The sequence below is a fragment of the Podarcis erhardii genome, assembly GCF_964252035.2.
Source record: "Podarcis erhardii genome assembly, chromosome: 1".
NCBI classification, from domain to species: domain Eukaryota; kingdom Metazoa; phylum Chordata; class Lepidosauria; order Squamata; family Lacertidae; genus Podarcis; species Podarcis erhardii.
The window spans coordinates 96,760,288-96,773,604 of NC_138497.1; the positions used below are offsets into that span (position 1 = coordinate 96,760,288).

Genomic DNA, 13,317 nt, shown 5'->3' on the forward strand with positions numbered 1-13,317 from the left:
TCTTTAAACTACTGGTGGGCAATAGCACTTTTGATAGTGACCTCATACAAAGCAAAAACAAAACAAAACAACCCTCCACATATGGCCCCATGGCCTCCCCTCTCCAAGTCTGCTCTGGAGGGTAGAGTGGACTCCTAGAACAGTGCATGTGGGGAGGACAGGGGAGATTATTTTGGCAAGCAAACAGAAATGCTTGCACTGATCAAACATTCTTCTTAATGTTAGGATGAATGCCTCACAACGCTTCTAGCTCAGCTCTCTGCCCTTTTTTTTTTTTTTTTTTTTTGGCTGGTTTTCCTATTTGTGCTACATTTTTAATGTAAGGAAGCAATAAAAAAATGTGATCTCCAACTAGTAATATATCATTTCGCCATACTACCACACACTGCACCCTACCGTCTCATTCTGCTGAATGTGTAGACCAGGTCTCTGTTTCTTCCAAGTAAGTACAACCAGTGCTTTTTTCTGGGGCTACTCAAGGCTGCACCTTACTACTGCCACCTCCCCCCCCCCCACATGTTAAAAGTGTGGCACTTACTGTAACAACTTCAATGAAAGTACCAGCACCTTTTTTTCAGACAAAACCAAACAAAAAAAAAGCACTGAGTACAATGTCCTGAGATACTCAAAATGGTTCCAAATGCTCCATTCACTGGCTTCTTTGCAAGTGCTCTTTCATGAAACAGCAAAGGAATCTTTAGTCATTCACCAGCTTTCTTGCCAAATCAAATCACCACATCAACCTGCTGGGAACATGCTTTTCATCATTTCAGAGGACAGAGCTATGCATCATTTGTGTTCTGTGATTACGACTTTTGTTAATACCTACAAATCAGTGACTAAAATCAGAATATATTTGGAGTAGCGTGCAACTCAAGGCATTCATAAGACATTTAAGCAATGGTATAATTAATTACAGACTTGTGCAATTATAAACTTGAAATTGTGAAATAAACTTACCTGAACATTAAACATGGCAATATGATGGAATTCACCACGACCACCTTGCTTAACAGGAACTGTCATAAAGAATTTATTGCCATCTTTAGAAAAAACTGGCTCCTCATTCTATAAAAATGAAATAGAATCAGAATTCTGAAATTTTCTGTTAAGCACTATGCTTGCCCAAGGGATCATATTACACCAATCCTGTAGTAGCTGCACAGGTTACCAATTTACCTCCAGGCACAACTGATAGTTTTGGTGGCTCCCTTTAAAGTCCTAAATGGTTTAAGTCCAAGATAACTTATGGGCCCCCACCTACCATTCATCTTGCTAACTCCCTAAGATGAGAAATAGGGAGGAATACTCCTAAGATGGAATCACATCACTATGCATGTGAAAAGCCATGTGATTCTTGCCTGGTACATTAAATTTTATTAATTAAGATCAGACAGCTGTATACACCTGACACTGCTCCTATGCACCTGTTCCAGAATATCTGCTTGAAATGCCATCCCAATACCCTTGCGAGTTCAGTGTACTTCCAGAATTTGTAATACTTCTGCAGTTAATCCAATGCTTAAAAACCATTTTGTTTGCTTCTCTTAAATTAACCTTTAATTCTTTTTCAGATTAATGGATCGACATAGTCTAGTTTAAAATGCAGACATTTACCAACATTTTATTAACAGCCAAAGTATTAATGATACGTTATTAATTGCTTTGAATGGAAAATGTGTAAGTACCTGTTTAGAAAGCCACACTTCAGATGTAAACTCATATTTCTAAAAAGAAATATACATAAAGTTATAAAATACATATACTAAATCTTGCTAATTGAAAATCATTGCATTTTGCATTTTCCTCTGTTACCTATTTAAAATGCCACACAAACAGGAATAGCAGCAGGTTGCACTTTGAACCACATAGTTCCTATAACACAGGCAATTAAGATGGCCTTTTTTAGAGAGAGCGCGCATGCAATTTCTTTGTTGAAACACTGCCTTTTGATTTATTTCCAGGCATCAAAGTGCTGCTGCTGACCTTTGTTTAGGATGTTGAAGAACCACTTTCCCCTGCTGGAGTCTGCTTGTCAATTGGGCTAATCTTTGGAAGCTCTCCTATGTGTCTCAACATCCCCAGAAATATGCTTATTTGAGAGTGAGGGAGGACTCTTTTTTGGTAGCTGCACCTAGGCTTTCAAACCGGATTCCAAGGGAAACCCATGTTGTCTCCTCAGCAGTGACCTTTCAAAAACACCCCCTTTTTTAGAAGGGGTTTTGGCTGTAAACTGCTGGAATTGGTATTAACTGTAAATATTTGAATTTTTTTTTTAAATTGATGCATTATGTTATTATATCCTGCTGCTGTTTTAATGTTAGGTTGTAAAGTATAATTAAAAATTTAACATGTTTCTGGCTAATTTATGTTTTTATTTTCTTTTGGAAGGTGCTTTGAGCTCTTCGGAAAAAAGACAGGATACAAATATTTTAAAATAAATAAATGAAGTGGTATCCTAAAGAAGATTAAATTAGCTACTGACCCTCTCAGGTGCTAAGACTGGCAGGAGGGCTTTCTTTGTTGTCTCTCTCTCTCTCTCTCTCTCTCTCTCTCTCTCTCTCTCTCTCTCACACACACACACACACACACACACACACACACACACACACCCCTACCCCTGTGTGCAGGGAATAGTGGCCTGGAAGAGGGCTTTCACTGTGGAACCCCCAAATTGCAGAACTCCCTTTTCATAGAGTTGCATCTAGCATCTTCTTTGTATAGCTTTGGCTGTACGATGAAGAAACATCACTTTTTCCTGGCTTTTGACAGTTAAGGGGTTTTGATTTATGGGACCTTCTTTTGCTAATTTTGTACTGTTCTGGCAATAATGGTTTTACTTGCTTTTATAACCGTAACTGTTTTATCTGTTCCTCTAATTGCCTGTTATACCTTATAAACAACTGAATAGGTAAATTAAATAGCATGTACTCTGTACTCAGCTCTGATCTAACTCCTGGAAAGCTTTGGATTGGCCACCACTAATTTGAGTAGGAAGGCTTTTAAAACCTATGTCATTTGTTTGGGAGTGAACGTGTATTTTGATAGCTAGCATTTCAATGTTAGTATATCGGAAACATACAAACAACGAACAATACACCTATATACAGTGTCTTTGTAACATAGCTCTGTCACACAATATCAAATAATGTTTGATTTTATTAATTATTTCAGCCCATAACTGAATATTTATTTTATGGTTCTTTTGGTTAACAATTATACATCAAAATGAAATATTTAGATTAGCTAACTGTTCAGTGAAAAAAGTGAGCAAATGTGTGTGCTTGAATAATATTTACAAAAAGTGTGTTATTAGGAAACATTTCTAAAATGCATGTAAACAGTAGTAAGGCTGAAGTTCTAAATCTCCTGCTATTTTTTATGATTCTCAGCCTTACTCTGAGAGTTGAACTCAAACATTTTGCTTAGACATAAATCACACTTATGTCAATAACTCTGATAATGAAGAGTACTCTTGTGGTTACTAACACTGCTGGAACACAGATTTATCTTTGGCTAAAGGGCCAATTATTGCTGCTGCTGTTTGCTAAGTGCTTCCAAAGACCCCACTGAGAATCCAAATGTTTCCTCGGTGTATTGAGTTTTGGCAGGTAGAAATCTGTGTGGAACTCATGCTTCCTCTCCACACACCCAGCAGCCCTCCCTACTAGATTATCATGCCCAACTTTTGAGAGGAAGTAAAAGCATGGCAGCAGGGCAGGTGTTTGTGTGTTTTTCCATTCAGAACAATGTGTTCCACATTATTTCAACCACAAGGTGAATTCTAACTCATGGAAATAAATTGGCCTCTGTCACTGGCAGTAAAACAAGCAAACAAATTAAAAAATAAGGACCAAAAGCATGTGCTCTGCATACAGGGACAATAACTGTAAATCTATCCTATGAAAACGATAACAAAAATAAATTGCATACCATGCTACAGGCACCAGTTGTCGTCTCGCACACTGTAAGGATGGACAGGTTCTGAGGTCTGTTTAACCACCGCACGACAGTTTTAGTATTGCTGACCCACTTCACCATCATTATGTAATATTCTCTATGGTAGATACACATTTAAAAATACAGTGGTTATATTGTCCCCACATAAACTGTGAAATTATATCCTGCGCACTGCGATAAAGGACACTGATCCATTATTTCACTCAGCATTATACTGGTAACAAACCACATTCCAAGAGCACATTCAGATTCAACATGCAAAACATACATAGCGAAATTATTGCACAGTGACTGTACAGTGGTACCTCAGGTTATGTACTTAATTTGTTCCGGAGGTCTGTTCCTAACTGGAAACTGTTCTTAACCTGAAGCACCATTTTAGCTATTGGGGCCTCCCGCTGCCGCCGCACCACCGGAGCACGATTTCTGTTCTCATCCTGAAGCAAAGTTCTTAACCAGAGGTACTATTTCTAGGCTAGCGGAGTCTGTAACCTGAAGTGTATGTAACCTGAAGCATATGTAACCCGAGGTACCACTGTACTGTATTTTACAAAATTGACATAACAATTGGTTTACTGGTTACCAGCTGTCATGTTGCTCTTAACAACTTAGGTTGCCTTATGTTTTACAGTTTTGCTTTAGGTTTTGTAACAAACAGTAGTGTTTTCAGTGATATGAAGTAGTCAGAAATAATGTAAAATGCCAAGGACATTCTGCAAACACTCTGTGCAAAAAGGGTAGCTGACAAAGCAGCACAGATACTTGCTTCCATGGAAAAAAAGAAAAGAATAATAATAATCCCAAGCACTGTATTGCCAAATAGATTGCCTGCCTGCAAACATTTGTAGCTAAATCGGTTTTATCAGTGGTACAGAAAAATGCTCTCTCCTTCTAAATCCTTGTTAGATTGCCATGATGAAACTGTTACCAAGACCACCTAGTACAATCTGTCATGTCTAGGCAGTTCAGTACATTATTTGTGGCTACTGACAAAAAGCTATCACCTATCATACTCTACTAGCTGACTTCTTACCCACCAGACCTTCTATGGGAAATGTGGGCTGTTGAGGAGGTTGCGACACTCAGTGCTAATACTGGGGGCGGGGTTAAGCTAAATGAAGGATACGCATCATTGTAACCATAATAAGTATCACTCCCAATCCACACACCCCAAAATTTCAGGGAATATCTTCACATTTTCTCTCATTTTTACAGGAAATTCCCAATGTTCAGGGGTGATGACTTTTCACCTTTCTCTTCCACATAAAAGCCTCAGAATCAGCACACCCCTAATTTAAGCTACGGTACTCTAGGAATCTGGGATGCAATTTTCAAGTACTGTACTGAATGAAGCAAAACTCCATTATCTTATACAATGCTACTCAAAAGACAGTGGCTTCAAGAATGCAACTCTAAGCACATTTTAGCAAGAGGATTATAGCATATGGATAACATGACATTAATGTAGATTTGATTAAATGTTCGTTATTGTTTTTACTGAAATATATATACCTATATTTCCAAACTGTAGGAATGATGAATCACACTATGTATAGATATAGGTATAAACACACACACACACACACACACACACACAGAGAGAGAGAGAGAGAGAGAGAGAGAGAGAGAGAGAGAGAGATTTCTACAGATGTGCATGCAAAGACTGAGAGATACAGTTCAGAACAACATAGTTGAATGAATGAATTCATAGTTGAATATGCCCTGACATCTGTAGCATTTGGGAATGTTTTACTACCCATTCCATCTGATGCTTAGCTCCTATTTGATTAGCAAGGAACTTTAACAAGTCATCTTTCTATGCATCACATACCATCTCTTTGGGAAAGTATGTTTTAGTGCTTTTCCCCTTTTAATTTGATGATTCAAATTGTTTGTATTAAAATGCATTCTAATACATTTATTAGAATAAAAAACTGTCAGAATCCAGCCTGGGTCATCCAAACCCCAGCAGCACAGAGCAAGACCAAGAAAGAAATCTTAACATACACAGTCATTAGAGTAAGGACTGTTTTCAATGTATATACAATAACACACAATTTCTGTGGAGTGGTGGAAGAAGAGATAGAAATTGGACAATCTCTCTCTCTCTCTCTCTCTCTCTCTCTCTCTCTCTCTCTCTCACACACACACACACACACACACACACACACACACACACACACCATATATATGAATGGTTTATACTGCTTTAGAGCAGCAATATTCAGTAACCAGAGCATGATTTCATAGATAAAATGGATTTTCCTAGAAATGTACATGGTCCTCAAGGCTTCTGTAAAGTAACAGCAGAATGGATTTTTAAACAAGCTCCAACTCAAAGAGAATATATCAAATGCATGGAGCTTTTAATAAGAATGTATGAACCACAGTTTTAAAAACAAGACTGTTGTCACTTTGATCTGCAGCATTCTTGCAATCTTCCAGCTGGTGGGATATTACTTATGTGCCTACACTTGGTTGAAATGATTAGAGAAAGTCATGTTTAATAGTCAGAGCCAGAAGGATGAGTTAGAAGCATTTCCAGGTATGACTGAGTCTTGATATGGTACAATCAGGTCACATCTACACTATATGTGCACATTTCTACCACTTTCACAGGCTTGGCTTCCCTCAAAGAATCCTGGGTGGGCTTTACTAAAGTAATGGCTACAGGTTCTAGTTCTGGGGTTGGTCAGTTTCCATAAAGAACTTTGTGCTTAAAAGAGAAGGGAAGCATCAATATTCTAGGAATTCTATAAAAACTTTATTGGAATACAAGCCTATGAGTGGGATTACCAGTTTAAAGAGAGTGTCAATTTTGGGCATTAAATATGTGAAGAATTATTTGTGTTTCCAAGTAAGAAAAGAGATGGAACAGAAACTGGCAAGCTGTAACTTAGTAGCTGCAGTCTCCTGATACTGGTTGGCTATGATGTCAAGAGAACCTGAACAGAGGTGGCCATACTCTGTAATGGTCCCTTGAACAAAATCCTCTTTTTTTGCAGGGGAGGCTCCAAATTGAGTTTGATGATACACCTGTATCCAACTACATACCTTCTGATCGGAGGTGAAATATGATTATGAAGAGAAGACGTTTAATTAAATATGATGTCTGTGTCTTCACTATGTACTATGTAGAAATCATAGATCCATATTTATATTTAATATTAACTAACATGACAAAGCTATATCAGAATAATAATCTAATTAACACCAGTAACTTTAAATTCGTTCAGTTCGAAATTTAAGGGTATTTGTGAGCTGGGTGTGCCCTTAGATCCTATGGGCCCCATGCATCTCACACCCATATGCTGTTTATGACAACCACTAAATCTGGACCAAGTTATTATGCAGAAAGGATCGTACTTTAGTTCCATTGCATTGTTATGCATTGGCCATTACAAGCCTTATAATAAAGATACAGTCTATTTAAACCCAAGCTGATAGTCCTGCTGTTTTTTCCAGCTACATGTTACTTCCAGAAAACTGCTGCAGGACTGTTATCTTAAACCGAGATTAACTTCAATTTATTTGTGCATGTAGAGAGTCACAGATTGTTAATTTTCAGATAATATAGCTGCTTACCTTGATTTAAAGCCATCTGGTGGCATGAGTTCCAATGTATGTGTTGGTCCATACAGATTGACTACGTATAACTTGACTGTTGGATTCATTTCACCTGCCTTTGAAAAGAATGGATGAATAAGTGTGATATGTATTTGCAGAGACACAGAGAAGAACCACAGCTGTATGTGAAAATGTTAAAAGATGGATAGCATAGCTAACCAATTGTCATTGGATACATACATTAGTTGAATTCATGTGTCTTAACCAAATGTTGAGAATGCCCAACCCTATGCTCCCTGCTATGAGGCCATGAATGACTACATACAAGAAAACATATATTCCTGTAGGCCTGGTGGAATGCATTACATATCCAGAGTAAAATGATTTAAAAACATGGATTTTAATCTAAAATTGGGGGAAAGAACAACTATTATTGAAAACATTTGCTTTCTGGATGGACTATTCTGACTCCTGTCTTTGTAGTTTGGGGGGAAGATGTGTACTGCATACACAAAACATTGTAAAAGTGAGATCAGGCTTTCAAGTTAAGCTGTGTAAAAAGAAAGAAAAACACCTAACCTTAGTTATCACTTGCTTGCAGCCCAAATATGCTGCTGTCATGGTGTTACTTTGGTGTGTTTTTTTAATCTTCTTCGTCACTGACTGATTCTAGCTAATCAGGAATTATATAGTGACTACATTAACAAGGCATCAGAGAGCCAATCAGGACCACTTCACGACAACACTGAGGGTAAATGAATCTCTCAGATTGTCCTTATTCTGAGGGGGGGTGGATGTGTCATCACTGCTGCAGAAAGCAAGCAGTCTGGCATTCTTTTCTCATTGCATATGTGTTTTCACTGAAATAATTCAAGTCATAGATGGCCAGCTGCATGGCAGAATTTGGACAGAACCTGAATGTAGATGCCATCCACATGCATTTCATTCCTTTCACTGAAATGTCCATTTGAATGTGCAATGCCATCCCAATAATGTTGCACTGAATCAACTACATATGAGATTAGGATGAGGGAATGTTGCCACAAGAGGGATGTGTTCTGTCTTCCCTGACACCCATCACCTTGTAAACACTTTTCACAGGGGTATGTCAAAGTTGCTGAAAAGGATTGGTGCTTTTTGTATGGGATGAAAGCATTTGTAAAAAGTGCCATGGAAACTCTATTTTGGCTCAGCAGCAGTCATAAATATTCCAGTAGTAATGAAGTGGAATACTGTACTGCAATAACAAAGTCCTTTGTCAATATTACCAGATCACTAGCTTCATAATTAATTATGGTGAATTGAAAGCTAACAGAAGTATTAAATAAAGGTAAAGGTTTTATTACCATAATTCTGCATTGCCTGTGATAAATGGAACTAGACTTTCATTTCCTCTTCCCAAAGCTTAATTTTATTGTACAGCTTGTCTTTAATTTTGTTTTCCTTTTGGCACTATAGAATAAGACATTGCTAAAGAAAACTAACAAAGCGATTCTAGAGATTAATTTTCCTGCTACTGAAAAGAAACAGGGTATCAACTGATTTATTAAGTAAAAATAGTGTTGCCATTCAGTTGTAGGCACTGTCATATCATTTAACAATTTAATTTAGTTAAATGAAATAATTGTAACTGTCAAACAGATCCTATTGCATGATAATATTATTAACTTGTTATGTTTATATTAGTTTTTATTTATGATTTACTAATATTGATAGGTGAATTCAAATATTCACAGCAAAAAAATATCCTTGAAATCTTGCTGATCCAAATGCTTGTAAAAAATACCCAAACCCTCCAGATGTGCATAATATGTAGTTATATTAATATATTAAGTTATTTTGTCCTATACTAAACAAAAGAGCTTTTGTTTTATTCTTTAATCCAGAAAAGAACAAAGCTTTTGTAGCTTTTTGAGAAAACAGTGTGTACAGTAATTTCTGTTAAAACCATGACAACAAAAATTGGCTTCCTTTCCTTTTTGAAATAACTGTTTTGGTAACACTGAACACTATGCCTTATGCAAGTAATGAAGATTGTATGTAAAGTTTCCTTACCTTTGGATAAGGGTACTGTTTTCCTCTGGGATACAGGAATCCAGTAAACCGGGGAATAACCATGTTTGGTACCAATGAGTCGTTTATCATAAGAAATGCCAGCCTCTCTCCATCAGGTGACCACCAGTGAGTTATGTGAGAATGAAGGAGCTCCTCTGGGGGAGGGGAGGGAAAATGTTTTTAAAACCCATGAAATTAACAATTGTCATATATAATTCAGATCCCAATCTGAGGGAAGAATCCTAATCCACTGGCTGCCCACAACAGTTTCACCATTTTCTCCACTGTCGTCTAAAGTCTGACTGAAGATTGCTTTATATACACATTTTGCTGCTGTTGGCAAACTTCCTACTGTTAAAAATAAATCAAACAGAGCAAACAGACAATGCTACATTATTTTGTACCAGTTAGGCCATAGCACAGCCAGGAGGCTGTGATTTTGTATATTCAACTAGATTAGTACTGTTTTAAAAAAAATAAATTTTTTTTTTACTGCAAAAAGGCTTTTCTTTTCCTTTTTTGTAGATCTCATTCTCAGAATACTTAGAATTTCTGTGATTGTGGGGTTTCAGCTTACTTTATTCTTTCGAGCTGACCCAAGGTGGTGTGTCTGTTTCCTCTCCAGTAAACCTTTCTGCAGTCTCCTTAGCTGCTCACACTTCCTGATCTGAAAACACTCAATTGGAGGAGTAACCTCATGATATCTTTACCTAGTCTTCATCTGTGGAAAGCTGGAGAGGCTGCAGAGTGAAGACCACTGGTGGGATGATTTAATGAATGAAAGAAATAGACACCTGAGAATTTCATTGACACTCTCTCTCTCTCTCTCTCTCTCTCTCTCTCTCTATAAGTGGCTGTATCTCCTTCCATAGTCTTGTGAAAAATATAAATTGAGATGCTGCAGGAAGAAATGTAAAATGCCAACAGCTTTTTAGCTGCCTTGCATGAACCACAATTTCTAATACTTGTCTTTATAACCACAGATTACTTCCAGGGCACTGTTGGGTCCCTTATTATTCTGCATCCCTATATTTATTTGTATCAGAATAGTTATATGCAACCGAAGTATAATATTTGTGATGCAATGCAAAACTAATAGTCATGTTTATAAGTTGAGCATAATCATATACAATTTCTGCAAATACGCCAATGAAAAATAGGTGGAGTAATTTTCAGGGCTGTTATGCAAAATAATGTATGTTCTTGTTCTGTTCCCTTCCCCATACAATAGTTTTCTTCTTGAAACAAGAAAATAAGGATTTTGACAATTTAAATGATCACAAACAAAAGCTTATATATAGGCATCCCTTTGTTATAATGCAGACAATTTTGCAAGAAAACATTAAAAAAAAAATCAACAGCATTGTCCTATAATGAACAGACTGTTCTCAGAAAAATTGAATGCATGTATGTCCTCTGCATTTCTAATAAAGTTGCATCTGTGCAATTTACCTTCATATAACCAGTCTGCAATTCCATTAAATACAATTCCTTCTTTTCCAGACGATGTTAGTCGCAATGAGCTACTCTTTACATCAGGCTGGTAGTAGATGTTATTTTCAAAAATGTAAATCTAAATTAAGTAAGAGGGGGAAAGGTTTAATGCAGAAGCTAATGAATATTTTCAAGTTCAGTGACAGGGGAAAAATATGCAGTTTAATAATATTATGTACTGTAAAGGATAACTCTTTCTAGTTTTCCACCAGCCATTTCCTTCCATTTACTGCTTTTTATTGTGATGTAGATTCCAGACATTACCAGAATGTGGAAATGGATAGAAGCTGAATAACGCACATTCACATTCACCCTGTTGACCCTCTCACAACTCCAAAATATTCTCATTCATCTACATAGCAAATGTTGTTTTGCTTCATGCTGTTCCTGAGAGGGACCAAGATAGTAGGCTGTATGCTGAAATAGGACTGAAACTGAAGGACATAGCTGATATCCACAAGCTAAAGCTTATTTTGCTATTTCATCGTCTCTATATTCTAGTTTTCTGGAAGTCCTACAACCTGTGTTACGGCCACCCAGCTGTGTCAGCTGTCCTGCTGTCATTGTTGGACCATAAATATTCAATCTGTTAGTGGAGCTGAGAGTTGTTAGTGCACAGTAGACCTAATGCACTTTACAGTTTAGTTGCTGAATATCCCGCCCCTCTGTGAGCTGGGCCCAGCAAATCCCCTCAGAACCCACCTCACCAGAGCAGCTCCCTCTGCCTCTCCCTCCCTTGCAGCTGGGCCCCAGCTCCAACCACGTCACAGCGGAGTGACCCAGCAGCGAAATGTGTAGCCCCACAAGAAACAGGAAGGGAAGGGAGAATGTGCAGTCATTTCCTAACCTCGCCCCATGATGTGCTCGGCTTTCCCTCTCTGCCCTTGCCACCTAAGATCAGTTCCTCCTCTCCAGATATCTGGTAAACATATCCATTCATCATTATATTTATTAATCTACCTGTGCTTTTTTCTAGAAAAAAAGGTGCCAGTACTGTGTACCAGCACATACCGCCAGAAAAAAGAACTGGTCCCACATATATGACTTTTCAGTTGCCATTCTAATTCCAGGGTCCACCAGCCACCATATGCATATAAATTGATTTGATGCATGTGTTTTGTTGTTTTGCTCTCTCTCTGTATACTTTAAAAAAAAAGTATTTATGGAAATATTGTAACTGTTTATATGTTTTCATTATATTGTAATTCGCTTTGGGATGCCTCGTGTGAACAGAATCATAAATGAAATAAGCATATATATATATATGGATACTAGCACTCCAAACCAAAACTGTGAATTCTCATTTCAGAATAAAAAACTATAGTTCCACACAGGCATTTGACACTGTGTACACAGTATACACAAAGGGTTGTATACTGGATCCCTTATGGACAGGCCATGAAGTGTTACAGCATTAGACCAAAAATGGTGGTCCTCTAATAAGTGGCTATTTTTTACTAGGTTTTTAAAAACATTTATTCCTTCCCTTATTCATTTACTGTATATACTCGAGTATAAGCCAAATTTTTCAGCACATTTTTAATGCTGAAAAAGCCCCCCCATGGCTTATACTCGAGTGAGGCCGGTGGCAGCGGTGGCGGAGGGACAAGCAGCCCGAAAGGAGCCCTTTCTCACCACTGGTCCTGCCACCGCCTCCCGCCTCTCGCAAGAGCAGGCACAGGAGCCATGGTTGGGAGAGGTGCTGCGCTGCACTGTGCCTCTCCCAACCGCGGCTCCTATGCCTGCTCTTGCGAGCAGCAGAGGCTGCAGCGGAGGGACGAGCAGCCCAAAAGGAGCCCCTTTGGGCTGCTCCTTCCTCCTCCACTGCCTTTGCTGCCACCACCAGGTTTGTGGTGTGGTGAACCGGCATATACTCGAGTCAGTAAGTTTTCCCAGATTTTTCTGCTAACATTAGGTGCCTTAGCTTATATTCGGGTCAGCTTATACTTGATACAGTGGTACCTCGGGTTAAGTACTTAATTCGTTCCGGAGGTCCGTTCTTAACCTGAAACTGTACTTAACCTGAAGCACCACTTTCGCTAATGGGGCCTCCTGCTGCCACTGCGCCACCAGAGCACGATTTCTGTTCTCATCCTGAAGCAAAGTTCTTAACCTGAAGCACTATTTCTGGGTTAGCGGAGTCTGTAACCTGAAGCGTATGTAATCTGAAGCGTATGTAACCTGAGGTAACACTGTATAAGGCATCTTTTACAGTCTCTTACTATTTTACTCTCTTTTGGA

General features: G+C 38.2%; 1 protein-coding gene across 3 annotated transcripts in view; it reads right to left on the minus strand.

Annotated features, from left to right (window-relative positions):
- The window catches only part of DPP10 (dipeptidyl peptidase like 10), a 586,236-nt gene that overhangs the window by 40,708 nt on the left and 532,211 nt on the right, over positions 1–13,317 (minus strand). For all 3 annotated transcript variants that reach the window (XM_081871497.1, XM_081871496.1, XM_081871498.1), the window contains 6 exons: positions 11,035–11,155; positions 9,583–9,737; positions 7,546–7,643; positions 3,934–4,057; positions 1,689–1,727; positions 961–1,068 (listed from right to left, as the gene is read on the minus strand). In XM_081871497.1, the coding sequence (XP_081727623.1) occupies positions 961–1,068; positions 1,689–1,727; positions 3,934–4,057; positions 7,546–7,643; positions 9,583–9,737; positions 11,035–11,155 (645 nt within the window). The remainder of the gene's footprint in view (positions 1–960; positions 1,069–1,688; positions 1,728–3,933; positions 4,058–7,545; positions 7,644–9,582; positions 9,738–11,034; positions 11,156–13,317) is intronic.